Source organism: Phyllostomus hastatus, unplaced genomic scaffold (assembly GCF_019186645.2).
Source record: "Phyllostomus hastatus isolate PE091 unplaced genomic scaffold, TTU_PhHast_1.1 phas_contig_402, whole genome shotgun sequence".
NCBI lineage: Eukaryota > Metazoa > Chordata > Mammalia > Chiroptera > Phyllostomidae > Phyllostomus > Phyllostomus hastatus.
In genome coordinates, this window is record NW_025333873.1 from 3867886 (window position 1) to 3882855 (window position 14970).

General features: G+C 50.1%; 1 protein-coding gene across 2 annotated transcripts in view; it reads right to left on the reverse strand.

The window, feature by feature from the left end:
• The window catches only part of DRC1 (dynein regulatory complex subunit 1), a 42723-nt gene extending 28145 nt beyond the window's left edge, over positions 1 to 14578 (reverse strand). For both annotated transcript variants that reach the window (XM_045844606.1, XM_045844605.1), the window contains exons 1-7: positions 14421 to 14578; positions 12579 to 12666; positions 6795 to 6907; positions 3935 to 4118; positions 3492 to 3629; positions 2298 to 2384; positions 1382 to 1504 (exon numbers count right to left, since the gene is read on the reverse strand). In XM_045844606.1, the coding sequence (XP_045700562.1) occupies positions 1382 to 1504; positions 2298 to 2384; positions 3492 to 3629; positions 3935 to 4118; positions 6795 to 6907; positions 12579 to 12666; positions 14421 to 14578 (891 nt within the window). The remainder of the gene's footprint in view (positions 1 to 1381; positions 1505 to 2297; positions 2385 to 3491; positions 3630 to 3934; positions 4119 to 6794; positions 6908 to 12578; positions 12667 to 14420) is intronic.
• Positions 14579 to 14970: the final 392 nt, after the last annotated feature.

Sequence of the window (14970 nt, forward strand, 5' to 3'; positions counted from 1 at the left end):
TTGCGTGCACCAGACGGCCCGTGGTTAACCATGCCAGGCTGCAGACTTAAAATTCTGCTAAGAGAGTAGATTTTCCAGTAAGGGCTCTTACCACAAAAGGAAAACAAAACAGCAACAACAAAAAGAACACAAAGTCCCATCGTTTCACTGAGGCCGACAGTGTGTAGTTTTGTCGCATAAATTATCGGAGAACCAAGATAACTTCAGGAAGTGTAACAATAGGCGTTCTCATGGGAAGTGGGGGGTGTGCAGCCCACACCAGTGGGGCCGCTCGGTCACAGACCGTGCTGTTCTTTGTCAGCGGCTCTCATTTCCATGATGTTAGTGAGAGACAGGCCGAGGAAAACCCTTGGGCCTGGTAAAAACGTATGTAGTCTAATAGGGTTCTTAATTTAACCTCTTTATATAAAATGACGAGAGGAGGAAGAACTAAAATTCTACCAAAGTCTATGTGGAAAAGCTGTCATTTAACGTGCTTTTCTAGATAGACACTGAAACGAACAGACCAAGCCTGAATATTACGATGCCACTGTATCGCAGCTGAATGTGATCACAGACGCACTTTTTTATACTAATGTTGAGACACAGAATCCCAGCCTCGGAGAGAGCGGTCGAAACTAGAAAAGTCTAGCCTCCCCCCCACTGCAGGGATTCCGCAGCACGAGGACAGACAGAGTCATTCAGCCTCCAAATACTTGACGAGATAAAGGACTCTGTGTTCTGAGGGATAAACTTTTCTATATAGGATGGTTCTAACTATTAGAAGGTTCTTTCTCATGGTGATTCAGAATCTGCACTACAGCGCTGTCCGACCGTCAGTCAGGGGGCTGCTTGGTTGGAATCATGGCAAAGACACAGGCTACAGAGCCAGAGAGAACTGGGTTCGAATCCAAGGTTTACCATTTACTGGATGAGTAGCCTTCTCTCTGAGCCTCCGTTTGCTGGCCCAGGAAATGCTAGGCCACCCCCTTTCATGTCAGGGTGAGGATGAGGGTGAGAACCTGGGCGTCAGGGCCTGAAACACGGCAGACACCCGCTGGAGGGCGGCCGTCCTAGCTCTGGCCTGCCCTGCAGCTAACTTGCCCTCAGGACAGTTTCCACCTGCTCGGCCAATACGCACAACTCTCTCAGCAATTCCTCGTGTGCCTTGGTGTCCAGACCCCTTAAGGCATGTTGGTAGTTCTCCCCCCGTTGACTGGAGAGAGCATTCCTCCGGTGCACCTTGTGCATGAGCTCCTGCAGGTGTGGCCGTTTAAGGGAAAGCAGACCACCAGTAAACATCGGTTGAAGGGACCAGCTCTGGAACGCCGTCAGCAGATGCCGAGGCTGAAGTGCGCACCCGGGCGCACTCCATCTGCTCTGGCTGAGGAGCCTGCCGTACCTGCACGTCTTGCTCCAGCTTGATCTTGATCATGTTGTACTCTTCGAAATCCCAGACCCTCTGCTTGCTCAGCTGCCTCTCGTACTCCTCCACCTTCCTGAGCCGGTTCGTGAGGTACTCCAGCTGAGGGCACAGGAGGACGGGGGAAGTCAGGCCCCTGCCCTGCCCCGTCTCGCTCCTTCCGGCGGCTGGCAAGGGTGGCACAGGGAATGGTCTGAAAGTGTCATGACTCCTGGGAGAGAGTCTGTCAGCCCCGGGAAGCCCTCGTGCCCCAAGGCTGTGTGTTGTTTACCAGGCCCTTCCTCCGGAATGTCCAAGAGGAGTGCACCATCAGGACATCAAGCACGGGGGGACACAAGGGACAGCGTGGGAAAGAGTCAGCAGTCTTGTAATAACTGCACATGGTAATAACCAGACTTATGGGGCTGATCACTATATAAGCTAGAGAAATCTTTAGTCACTATGTTGTACACCTGAAACTAACATAATATTGCATGTCAACTGCAATTGAAAAAAAATTAAGCACAGACCCTGTAGTCAGATATTTGTATTTTTTGTATTTCTAAAAAAAAAAATCCATTGAATCTCAGTTGTCACTTCTTTGTTCTGTATGTCTCTGAAACAGAGTGAGAACCCCACACCCTTTAAAATGTGCCTTACAGCACTTTCTTGGGCCACAAGCATCCGTGGCTGCGGTAGAGGCCCAGGAATCAAGGGAGAAGGTGACAGGACCGTGGAGACCACAGCGAGCTGCACAGAGGGCCCTGGCCATGGCCAGGGCGACGGCCACCTGGTGAACTGCGTTGAGCAGCATTGAGCCTCTGCCAGGGCCACCCTCCGCAAGACACAGGACGGCCCGCGTGGCCAGTCACAGCAGACGCTACCCTGCCTCCACGGGCCACCCCCGACACCCTACCTCTTTGGCGTTGTGAGCCTGCAGCGCCCGCTCCCATTTCTTCTTGTTGCTGATCAGGAGCTCCTGCCGCTCCACCTCGAATGCTTTCTACGAACGAGAAAGAAAAGGGCTCTTGTGTCTGTTCTGATTAGGCAGGTCCCACGGCATCGAAGAACCCAAAGCTAACAGCCAAGTGCCATGTCACCACACAAAGTCGGGTCCAAAGGCGGACTTGCCAAGTGTCACGTAACCAAGTGGCTGCAGAGGGAGCTGCCTGGAAGTCAGTGTTACAGAGTGCGGACTTCTCACGAGTTCAGAGAGGGAACCTGCCGACCGTGTGGCAGCTCAGTCAACACCCGCCGCCGGGAGCGGGAGGAAAGCCGGTGCCCTTGCTGGCAGTCGCAGGGCAAACCGGCGTGTCACTCAGCCAGGACGAGGGGAGGTGCACTGATTGCTGTGAGTGGGGTTCCCACGGAGCAGAGGCAGCGTGGAGCTCACGAGGGGCAGGCCCGGGACGCAGGAACGAGTCCATAATAATCCAGACAGAGAGGTGCCCTTCCTCTTGGCTCTCTTTTGTTTTAGAAAGATCTAGGTCTCACCTGGCTGGCGTAGCTCAGTGGATTGAGCATGGGCTGCGAACCAAAGCATCACAGGTTCGATTCCCAGCCAGGGCACATGCCTGGGTTGCAGGCCACAGCCCCCAGCAACCGCACATTGATGTTTCTCTCTCTCTCTCTCTTTCTCCCTCCCTTCCCTCTCTAAAAATAAATAAAATCTTTAAAAAAAAAAGATTGTTCACGGCCGTATCCCCAGCCCCCGGCGCAGTGCCTGGCAATGGCAGGCACTTGATGAATACTTCCTTTTTTTTTTTAAAGATTTTATTTATTTATTTTTAGAGATGGAAGGGAGGGGGAGAGAGAGAGAGAGAGAGAGAGAGAGACATCAATGTGTGGTTGCTGGGGGTTCTGGCCTGCAACCCAGGAATGTACCCTGGCTGGGAATCGAACCTGGGACATTTTGGTTCCCAGCCCGCGCTCAATCCACTGAGCTACGCCAGCCAGGGATGAATACTTTCTGAATGAGTAAATAAGCTAATGAAACCCCAGAGCGGAGACAGAAAGCGGAGGACCAACACGGGCGGGTGCCTCCTTCCGCGGGCAGGCCCGACCCAGCCCGCCTCCCGGGGCAGAAGGCAGGCCTCGCACACCCTGTCACCTCGATGTGGTTGAGCTCCTGACGGAAGGTCTTCATCACGCTCTTCACTTGTTCCTCCATCCTCTCCAGCAGCAGGCTGATGTCATCCGACTGTTTCTTCAAGTCCTTCACATACTGGTCATCCTTGATTTTTAACTCCTGGAAGAGAGCACATCAAAGGCTGGTCACACATGGAGACGGAAGCACCTGCCGCCTGGACCCCCGCTGTCCGCACCGGCGACCACCGGGAATTGCAAGGCACGGGGGAGAGCGGCTCCAGGAGCACCGGAGAGGGCCCGGGAGAACGCAAGGGCAATGGCAAGGAGTTGTGCGGCACTCTGAGGCCTGAGGTGAGGCGTCCGCATTTCTCCACTCAGGAAAGGCAGACCCACAACCCAGCGGAAGCCCCCCGCCCCCCTGCCGGACCCCACCTGGCTGGGATGAACGACCCCGGGGCCCCTTGCCTGCTGTAACTCGTTGATAAGCTTGTTCTTATCTTCTATCAGCCCAGCACAGTGCTCCTGCTGAGTGTTGAGCATTTCCCACAGTTCCTGGGGAATTTTCTTCTCTTTGCCCTCCTTCCACTTGGCAGTGATTTCATCGAATTTGTCGTGGCTGGTCTTGACTTCATTCTCCAGTTTCTCGAGCCTGTGAATACAAACGTGCAGCCCGTGCCAGCTCCGCTTCCCATGCTGCGTTCCAACGGAGCGGGCGGGTCCCCCGGAGTCCGTCATACAGGGCCCGGGTACCAAGCACCGCCCCCGCACACGCCCACCCAAAACCAAACCAGGCTCCAAGAAACCTGCTTCTTTCAGCTTAATGCTTGAGTATAAAGTAACCAAACCCACATACACAAAGTGGCACACAACAAACAGATCAGCAGTAAAGCCATGCACACGCACACACACATATGCACACAGATCAAGCGTCCACTGGTCACACGCTTCTGAGGAAGAGGCTGACACACAGTAGTTAAACACTTGGTCACTGGAGTTGCGTAGCTTGCGTTCAAGTCTGACTTTGCTACTAACTGCTTCTCAACTTTAAACAAGGTATTGGGTTGGCCAAAAAGTTCATTGACTTTTTTTCTGTAAGATGGCTCTGGTAGTGCTTAGTTGTCTTTAATTTCATTCAAAGCAATTTTGTTAAACTGTTTTGTGACAGCTGTTATGTCAGTGTGCATTTTTAAAAAACTTATCCAAATTGGTGAATTTTTGTGCAGCCATTTTAATATTGAAGATGGAAGAAGATGTGAAACATTTTTGGCACACTATGCTTTATTATTTCAAGAAAGGTAAAAATGCAACTGTAACACAAAAAAAGACTTGTGCAGCGCATGGAGAAGGTGCTGTGACTGATCAAACGTGTTGAGAGTGGTTTGTGAAGTTTCTTGGTTACTACTGACATTTTGGCCAAATGATTCTTTGCTGTGGGGCCTGTCCTATGCATTGGAGGAGGCTTAGCAGCATCCCTGGCCTCTGCCCACTGGAAGCCAATAATAACAGGAGATAGCCGACATACTCAAAATACCCAAATCAATAAAGTTGTTGGTGAAAATGAAAATCGTGTCTTTTTTATTTTACAGAAAAAAACAGCCGGACTTTCTGGCCAAGCCAGTACTCAGCCTTGCGAGCCCCACTTTTCTCACCTGTGACACGGAGAGGGCAAGAGCCTCCGCCAAGACCTGCCTGTCGTCAGGCCCGAGTGGGATGATGCTCAGCGCAGCCATCACCAATCAAATGCTACTCATATGATGAACTGTCATGATCAGCATGACCTCAAGAGTCTGGCCATTCCTCTCCCAAATGGCCAGTAAATGTCCGTCAAAATATACACACAGGGAGCCTCCATCATTAGTGATGGAAAATAGGGGTGGTCTTCTTAGAAATTCCGAAGAAACTACGTGACGGAGAATGCCAGGGTTGGGCCTGGACTGAAGGAAGGCCTTAGGTCTGAGGGCACAGGGCACATGCCTGAGACCCTGTCCCTGCTCCAGCAGACGGCCCTTCCACGACACTGTCTCCAGACAAGCATGCACGCCCCCTGAAGGACAGGAATCGCTCCCCAGTCATCTTCTGGCCCCCTTTCTCCTTCCCACCCTCCAAGCTCGGCCGCATTGTACCTATTCTATTTCAACTGATTTTCTTCTTCAGAAAAACGAGACACAGCCATTGGGTCACCTCTCCAAAACCCACATTCGTCTTGTAACTCTGCACTTCAAACCCTTCCATTTGCCCTGAGCGTCTGCGGCTCGAGTCCCCACTGCTTGGCCTGGCACTCCGGGCCTTTCGCAAGCTGCCCTGCTGGGGACCAGCCAGCTGAGTTCCTGGGATAGCCCACGCCAGTCTGTGGGACGTTTCCAGAATAAAGCCACCAGCTATATACTAATGAAGGTGGTACAGCTGCCAATAGGGGAGCTCATGTTTAACAACTAAAAACAGTGTTGTTAAACTTGTACCGTGCGTGTATATGCGAAGCCGGATTAACGGTCAAGTGGGTTGCTCCGCGGATGGACGGTAGCCCACTGGGCAACCTGGGCGCTGGGCAGAGGGGTGCGCACACAGCCCTCCCGCTGAGGACGGGAGCTGGAGGTCTGCCAGGGGCTCCCGTGATCCCACTGACACCCTACACGTCACCCATGGAGTCTCTCCTGTTCTTCAATACCTGCTATATCGTACATAACACTGAGATGTTTGTGGGGCTGGTCGCTCCCATTAACCGGAGCTCAGGACAACCCAGCCGACCTTCCTATTCTCATCTCTTCTCCTCCCCCAAACCTTGGCCCATACACCCTTCCCTATCGTGCCGTTTCCCAGCACATCACATGATCCACGCATGTGCACAAGCTGTTCTCTCTGCCTAAAACGCCCGCTCCTCAAAGCCGACCCATCCTCTACAGCCCAACCCAAAGGTCACTTTGCCTGGAGAGCTTCCCCTGTAATCTCTCCAGAGAGAATTAAAGGCGCCCCCCATATGTGATTCCACAACTCTTTACACCTAACCTTCATTTCTACACAAGTCGTGGTGACGTGTTTCCATGTCTGTCTTGCCTACACTGCCGACATCAAGACCAGAGCTCTGCTCGCTCCCGGCTGCACCCACACAGCTCAGCACCCGGAATGGAATACTTAAGAAAGAGAGGAGGAGGGGTGGGAACTCAGGAGAAGGGAAGGAAAGGAGGAGGAAGAATTCAGAAGGGGGCGATAAGAAGATTTTACTAGACTAAGATGGACAAAGCCACTTTCCAGGGACCGGGGAGAACTTAGGGGTGCACAGAGGAGACCCCTGCGCAGCCACCAGGCTTCGGAGCAGGGGGCCCCTCACCTCTGGCGCTTCAGCTCCTCCTCTTCCACCCTCCTGTGGATCTCTCTGATGTCTGTGGCCACCTGGATGTTCGTCACCAGCTCGGTGCCACAGAGCAGCAGTTTGGCCAGTTTCTGAAAACAAGGAGCTTACAACGTTAGAGCACTTTATAAAGAAGTTACATATTTATAAAGTGTATAAAACTGTTTATAAGGAATTATAACTTTGTAACTTTAACTTATAAAGTTAGAAACACTTTGTCACTACTGTTGGCAACTCTTCTATCCACCCAGGCACGAAGCAAAAGCTACCTTAAGCCTTTTCTTTTTTGTTTTTCTTTTCTTTTTCTTTTTTTTTTTAAGGATTTTATTTATTTATTTTTAGAGAGGCTGGAAGGGAGGGAGAAGGAGAGGTAGAGAAACATCGGTGTGCCAGAGAAATATTGATGGGTTGCCTCTCCCATGCCCCCAACCAGGGACCTGGCCCACAACCCAGGCATGTGCCCAGACTGGGAATTGAACCAGCAGCTTTTTGGTTCGCAGGCCGGCACTCAGTCCGCTGAGCCACACCAGCCAGAGTTCCTTTTCCTTTTTTTTAATTCTCTCTCTCTTTTTTTTTTTACCTTAAGACTTTTGAGAATGGCATCTATGTAGCAGCCCATTTCCATCGGGACATTTGTGATGTGTTGCTATAGTACAGTTCAACAGCACTCTGCAGTTCCGGGTGGACTTCAGTTTCTTCTCAGAGCAGGGGCCGGCCAGCCAGTGTGCTGGCATGTGCTCCAGGGACATACTTCCCCCAGGCAACCTCCAGGTGGCTGACACTGCCAGGGTCCTTTCTAAGACTCTCAGCTGGGGGGGGGGGGTGAAGCAGACAGTAACCACTGTCCTTTCATATCCGTCTCCCCTCTTCTAGTAATCGAACACCCGCATTTTAGCTGGGTATTTGCTCTCCCAAAGCAGATGCATGCCCCAAACGCCCCTGCAGCCAGAGTGGGTTGATCGACAGCACAGGAGCTGGTATGTGTCACTTCTGAACTGTGCCTTCAAGGGAAAAAGTGCACCTTCCGTGGCCCCTACCTCCCCCTTCTCCCAGGCTGGGACGTGGCGCTAAAGCACAGTGTGGGGGGCGTGCAACGGTGGCCGAAGTCAACGTAATGTACTCATCAGGTGGTGATCAGAGAACAGGCTGCACTAACAGACTCACAGAAGATTCATACACTAAGAGTTTCCTTGTAAGTATTTTATAGACATCAGCACGTGCACCTCCTACTTAATTAACCGAGGAACAGTCCTGACCACAAGAAGGTGGGCCAGCGTCAGCGACGCGTGCAGAACCGGCCGCAGGGAACGCAGCCTGCATGTCCTCCTCCTCCCAGGTGTCGGCAGGGAACCGCGGACGGAGGGAAGAAACGGCACGACAAGGCGCGCCCGAGACAGCACTGAAATCACCCAAGAGCGGAGCTGAGAAAACTCACAGTGCCAGAAATTCCTTCGGTCCCCTCTTCCCGTGCTTCCCCCATATAAACTAGCCAGGACGCCTGAGATGCTAAGCTGGGCATTGAGACGAGAGCCCCTCCTCTTCCAGGTCGCCGGCACCAGAATAAAACCACTTTCCTTGACATCGGCACCTGCCTCTCAAGTGGTGGCTTTCGAAGCTGCGGGCAGCCGGACCTGCATTCAGTTATGAGCAGCAGAAGGAGGAGAGGGCCCGGCACAGAGGAGACCCCAGGTGAGCCCTGGGTTACTAAGTGAGGCAGAAAAATAAGCTTCTGTCTTTTTGAAGCTGATGTTACGTAGGACCTTTTGTTACAGGGGAGAGAACTGTGGCTGGCTGCTCTGCCCTCTCCCTTCATGGGCTCGGGGATTCGCCCTCCCCCCTTCTAATCCCTCCGCGGAAACTCCACCCTCGGTGTCCTCACTCCTGGCATTTTTGCGATGTCATCAAAATGTTCAGGTACCCTTCAGTTATGCCTAAGGTTTTCCAAGTCTGTTTTGGAACCTATACATTCTCCAGCTCTCAAATCATTTTGGAACCGAGAACCTATAAACATCTTTATCCCAAGGAGTCATTGAATCAGTCAGAGATTCTGTCTATTTCATTTTGAAATGCAGTTTTCATGAATATAAAACAGACCCTAAGCCCAGGTAACTTGGGTCATACAGACTTTTTTAAATGCCCGAGGCTTTATCACTTGTACCGAATAGTTTTACATGCGTAAGGAAGTAATGGCTTCCCTGGAGCTTTGGTCAATTTTCTATTTTTAACTCAAACAATACAAACACCAGAAATTTCCGAATCAAGTATTTAAGACTCAAAGTGAAATTGAAAATGTTACAGATACCAACAGACCAACAAACTTCACCACTGACATTTTTGAGACCCAAAGGAAGAATTTAAATGGAGGTCCACATGCCATACACCTAAATATGTAAACATTGTAATTCAATGTCATAAACTGTTAATACAAGGTGTCCTGTCCTCCTACCTTGACAACTTCATAATGATTTACACTCCTAGTTTGAACTTAGACCACATCTCCAAGTTCCACCCAGAAGTTGGCGGCTAAGGGAGAGCCAGGCTCTGGCCCAGCCTGCAGCCGCCCCCTCACCTTCCCACCACACCTCTGTCCCACGCCATTAAGGGCCTCGTGTGCAGGCATGTGGATTTCCCAGACCGCACACCCAGGCTCCATCCACAGCCCTTGGCCATCCATCAGCCTCGAGGTGGCACAACAGGGGCCTTGCTCATCTGCCCTGGGCAGGACAGATTGTGGGAAAAGTCCCGTGTAGGCCTTGAAAGTGCACTCGGAATCCTTCAGGCAGGGAATCTGTGGCTCTGTGATACACAGAGAATGATCTAAAGGGGGAACTTGGGCTCTAAATGCACTCGAGGCAAGTCCACGTGCTGGAGTGCATTCAGAGCACAGCCAGCGCAAGACACAGGCGCCTCCTCATTACCGCTTCTGTCTAATGGGCTGGAGGGCCTGTCTAATGCGGTAAGGCAAGAAAAAGAAATAAAAGGCACAAATATTAAATTGGAAGAGATAAAACTTATTTTAAGATGATATGACTTATGTATGTAAAAAACACTAAGGTAAGAAAGAAACTACAGGTAAACTATAAGAATTGAATTAAAGAGTGAATTTGACAACGTTGCTGGATGTCAAATTAATATAAAAAATCAATTGTACTTTTATACATCATCAACAATAAGCAATGATCACCTCGATAAAAAGTATAAAACATTGCTGAACAAAATTAAAGAACACCTAAACAAATGGAGGGATATTTCGTATTCATGGATTATAAATCTCTATCGTGGTAACATATTATTTCTTTCCCAAAATGCTCTCTAGATTCAACCCAATGTTCATTAAAATCCCAGCAGGTTTTCTGATGGAAATCGACAGGCTGATTCTAACACGTATGTGTAAATGCAAAAGGACAAAACCAGCCCAGACAACCTTGAAGAACAACAAAGCTGGAGGACTTACCTGCCAGATGACGCGACAGTGACTAAGACAGTGCAGGACTGGCATAAAGACAGACAAACAGACCAACGGGACAAGACAGAGAATTTAGAAACAAACACACGTTTATGACCTGATTCAAAACCAAGGTGCCCTGCAGCGCTGTGGAGAATGGATGATCTTTTCAGTAAGTGCTGCTGGTCCATTAAAAATCCACCTGGATTTTTAAAAACCTTGAGCCCTACTTTTATACCACACACTGAAATCAATTCCAGATAGATTATAGACCACGATGTAAACAGTGGAACAGTTTATTCTCCCAGTACAAGAAACATGGAAGAATATATTCATAAACTTGGAAGACAGGAAGATGAAACAGGGAACAAAAAGAATGACCCTAAAAATGATTGACAAGGTGCAGGACCAAGGGCAGGGGCCCCTCCTGCCCAGGTCTTAGGGCAGAGCTGGTTATTAATACCTCGACACTGAGGGAGGTGGCATTCTCGGTAGACATTTCTTCTTGGTGCCAAGGCATTTCAGACTTCAGTCCTAAGTGATAGGAACCTTGAAAAGCTGCTGATGAAAACAATGTTACCCTTTTGGCTTTATGTTACACTCAGAGAGTGCTCAGGATGAAGCGCACGTCGGTACTTTCAAGATGCTATCAATACTAACTATAATAGTCTTTTCAAGAGTATATATAATATCCTTTTGATCCCACACAGAAGTGCTCAGAGATCACTGACCCTTTAAATGAAGAAACCTAGGGCCCTGGCTGGGTGGCTCAGCTGGTTAGAGCATCATCTCAATACGCCAAGGTTGCAGGTTCAATCCCCAGTCGGGGCACATACAAGAATCAACGAATGGCTGCATGAATGAGTGGAACACAAATATCTCTCTCTCTCTCTCTCTCATCTCTATCTCTACCTCTATCTCTCCTCTTCTCTTCTTCTCTCTCTCTCTCATATCAAGAAAGAAAGGAACAAACCAACCTAGCTACACAGAGGTGACGTGAGTCCTGTGCTTCACAACCAGCAGCAGATCTGGACCGAGAAACCACAGCAACTCAACATTTTCTCCATTACCGTAAGATATCTCATCCTCGACATAGTACAGTACAGGTTATTCAATTACCTCTATATATTACTCTCTATAATTAATATGTCAGTAGCTTGAATATTTTTCCTCCCAATAATTACACTTTAATTTCTGCCAAAAATGAGCTCTCTCTCCTCTCCACTTTTATGAATCCCTCCCATTTTTCTAAGACCCAGCTCAAGCTGCGCTTCCTCCACGGGACCTTCCCTGACCAGGCCCACTTAGTGAGCAGGTTTCCACGTCTCATTGCCCACAGTATCGCCGTCTCTGCAGGTCATTTCACAAGTAGTTAAATGCAGCACTTGGCTAGGTCTGGCTCGCTGTTTTGAACTGGCATTTTTATTCCTCCAGCACCTCTTGTTCCAAGTCCTTTATTAAATACCCCAGGAGCCCCGTCATTGCCACGGTGGAGCAAGGGATGATTTTCCTTTTGGTGGTCACTGAGCACAAGCCAGGCGCTGCTCCGCAGGGACTCAGAGAGACTCTCCCTCTCCCAGAGCTTACAGCGGCATCGGGCACACGGCATGCCCACACATTTGCAAAGTCATACAAGACTCTCCGAAATGTAATGAACTCAACCCACAAGAAATGGTCGGTGTGTGTAAAGGAGTTCAGCCTGGTGTGGAGGAACTCACGAGAGGGTTGGGACCTAGAAGGTCTTCAAGTATGAGAAGATAACCTGAAGACAGAGAGGAGAGGAGAGGGGTGGAGGGAAGAAGACAGGAGAGGTGAGGAGGGAGGAAGAGGAGAGGGGAGGAGCTTGCCATTGCAGAAGGCTCTGCAAAGACTCTGAGGCTCAGAAGGCTCTGCTCAAAGGCTCTGAGCAGAAAGAACAAAGCCATTGGAGGTGAGCAAGTCAAGCTTCACCTAAGTGGAAGGCCCAAACTAGGTAACAATGGGCGAGAAGATTAGAAGGATAAGACGGGAACAGACTGCAAAGGGTCTTGAATGTCAGACCAAATTATTTGGCCTGTACCCTATGAGTAGTGAATGCCATTAAAAGTGCATAAGCGAAGAAAAGGCAGCATCAATACCAGAGACTGTGACACGAAAGCCTACTCCTAGGGAGCTCCCACAATAGGGAAGATTCAAATTCAGTTCTGCCTAGAGACAGGAGATAGAGCCTCCATTGCGATTTCGTCTCTCCTGAGTTCCTTCTGGTCTAAACGCGAACACCACACCCCGCTCTCTGGTCTCGCGGGGCTGCCAAGACCTGTTTGCTGCTCGGTTCATACCAGTCTGCTCTCTTCCTTCTGCTTATAGCTCTTGCTCTGGTCTTCCTCGCTCTCCTTCTTCCCATCTAAGTATTCTCCAAGCGCTTCCCTGCGACGGGAAAGAACAGAGAAACTGGCATTAGTTCTAGTGCTTAAATTCTATCCTTAAAGTTTCCATGGGACTTCGCACGGTATACAAAAATACATTCTACAAGGTTGAAAATCTAGATATTAAAAAAACACAACCACAAAACACTAGAAGTAAATAGAGGAGCGAGAATAAGACCAAAGTCGGAAAAAAAAAAGATTGAAAGATTTTACTTCCTAAAATTTTTAAATTTTATCCTTAAAAGTCAAGAAGGAAACTGGTAAAAGATATTTGACAAAATTTTGCTCTCTATTAAACAGAAAAGCCTCCTTCAAATCAATACCCAAAAAAGACAAAATACCAGATAGAAAAATTGGCAAAGCATGTGAACAGGCAATTCACTGGAGAAATGCAAATGGCAGACACTTGAAAATATGTTTCACTTTGCATGTAACCAGAGAAATGAAATTGCAAACCTGTGAGGCATCATTACTCTCCTACAGACCAGAAAAGATCGGCAAGGTTGGCAATACGCACTCACGCTCACAGGGCAATGTTCATCCTCCTGATCGCGGTTAGGATGTGGTCTGCGTAGATCAGGACCATCGGGCCGCCCCACGGAACATCGCCCTGCGCCTCCACATCAGGGCTGGCAAACCGCGGTCGGCGGGACAGATAGGGCCCGCCTGTGTTGTGTGTCTCACACGCAAAGAAGGCTTTTGACATTTTATGGTTTAAAAAAGAAAGATCAGGGTGAACAGACAGAGGACAGGGGATTTTCAGGGCGGAGAAACCACTCTGTTCAACACTCTAATGGTGGATATGCGTCATTATGCAGTTGTTAAAATCCACGGAACACAATGTGAACTCTGGGCTTTGACCGGCAGTGATGTGTCATTGAGGCTCATCAGTTGTCACAGATGGACCACTCCGGTGGGGGTGCTGACAGCGGGAGAGGTTGTGTGTGTGTGGAGGCAGGAGGTTCAAAATACATGGGAACACTCTGTACTTTCCACTTGATTTTTCTGTAAACCTAACACGGCTCCAAAAGTTTATTAATTTAGGGGAAAGATCAAAATATGAAGAACGTTTTGTGACACAAACATGATATGACATTCACATTTCAGTGGCCATAACTGAAGTTTCGTTGGGACACAGCCATGCCACTTTAGGCCCTTGTGTCCGGGGACCAGCAGACAAGAAGGGAAGCCACCGTCTTGGTGGGGCCGCTGACCCTGGCCCGCAGGACGTGGAACAGCGCTGGGACACAGCGAGGGTGTTCAGGAATTCGGGGAGTCACGCAGGCGCCTCTCGGTGCCACCTTTTGACAGTCCACTGTGTCTGTGAATGGACGGGTGCAGCGACCCTGAGAGGGATACGGTTATCAGCCTCAGACACCTGGTGATGGAGGGGGCGTGTCACACCAGCAGAGGTGGCAGCTGAGGCCCAGTGGATAAACACTTGGGGCGGGGCAGGCGGGGCGGGGCAGGCGGGGCGGGAAGGAGAGACCGATCTCTGGGCGCAGGTCAGGGGTCGCCTGCATTTCAGTGCCTGGTGCATCTGGCTTTCAGGGAAAGTGTTAAAGGGATTATTATTTCTCTCTCTTAATTTACTAGCGTGTTCAATGTTTTAACATCCCATTGAACCTTCTGGAAGAAATGTTTTCTATCTTATTAAGAAATAAGAAAGAAGTGTGAGAGCACTTGGGGCACTTGGCCCCACACTGCCTCCCGAACGCTCTGGCACTCCGCGCCCGGCTGCCCAGCCCCGCTCACCGTCTCCGGGCCTCCAGGCGCGCGGCGATGCGGAGGCGCCGGGCTTGGATCCGCTCCTGAGGATTCTCGGAATGGATCGAGGGCCCGAGAATCCCAGAGGCTAAATGTTCGTCCTTATCATCTTCCAGGACCCCCAGGGCTCCCGACGAGGGATTCATGGCGGGCGCCTCCCGGGGCAGCTCCAACCGGACCACCGCCTGAGGGTCGCTGGGTTGCCAACAACAAGCCGTTGCCAGGGAAAAGGAGTCACCTGACCCACCGCGGGAGTTTGCGCGTAGCTCAGGCCCCGCCCACCGTCATTCAGACTCGGCAACCCAGCTTTGGGCTTGATTCCTGTCTTCTGCAGATAGGATGTGCTATCTCGAGCCCCCAGGAAAGCCCGGTCACGTCAGACTGGAAGACCGAAGAGATGGACCAAGTTGTGGTTCATCGCTTACTGACCTTGATGACTAATTCATCCTTCGTTCGTCATCAAATGGGAATTCCTCAAAATCATATCCATCAAAGATCGTTGAGCGCCTCATTGCCAAGCACCGCGCTGAGGGTACAG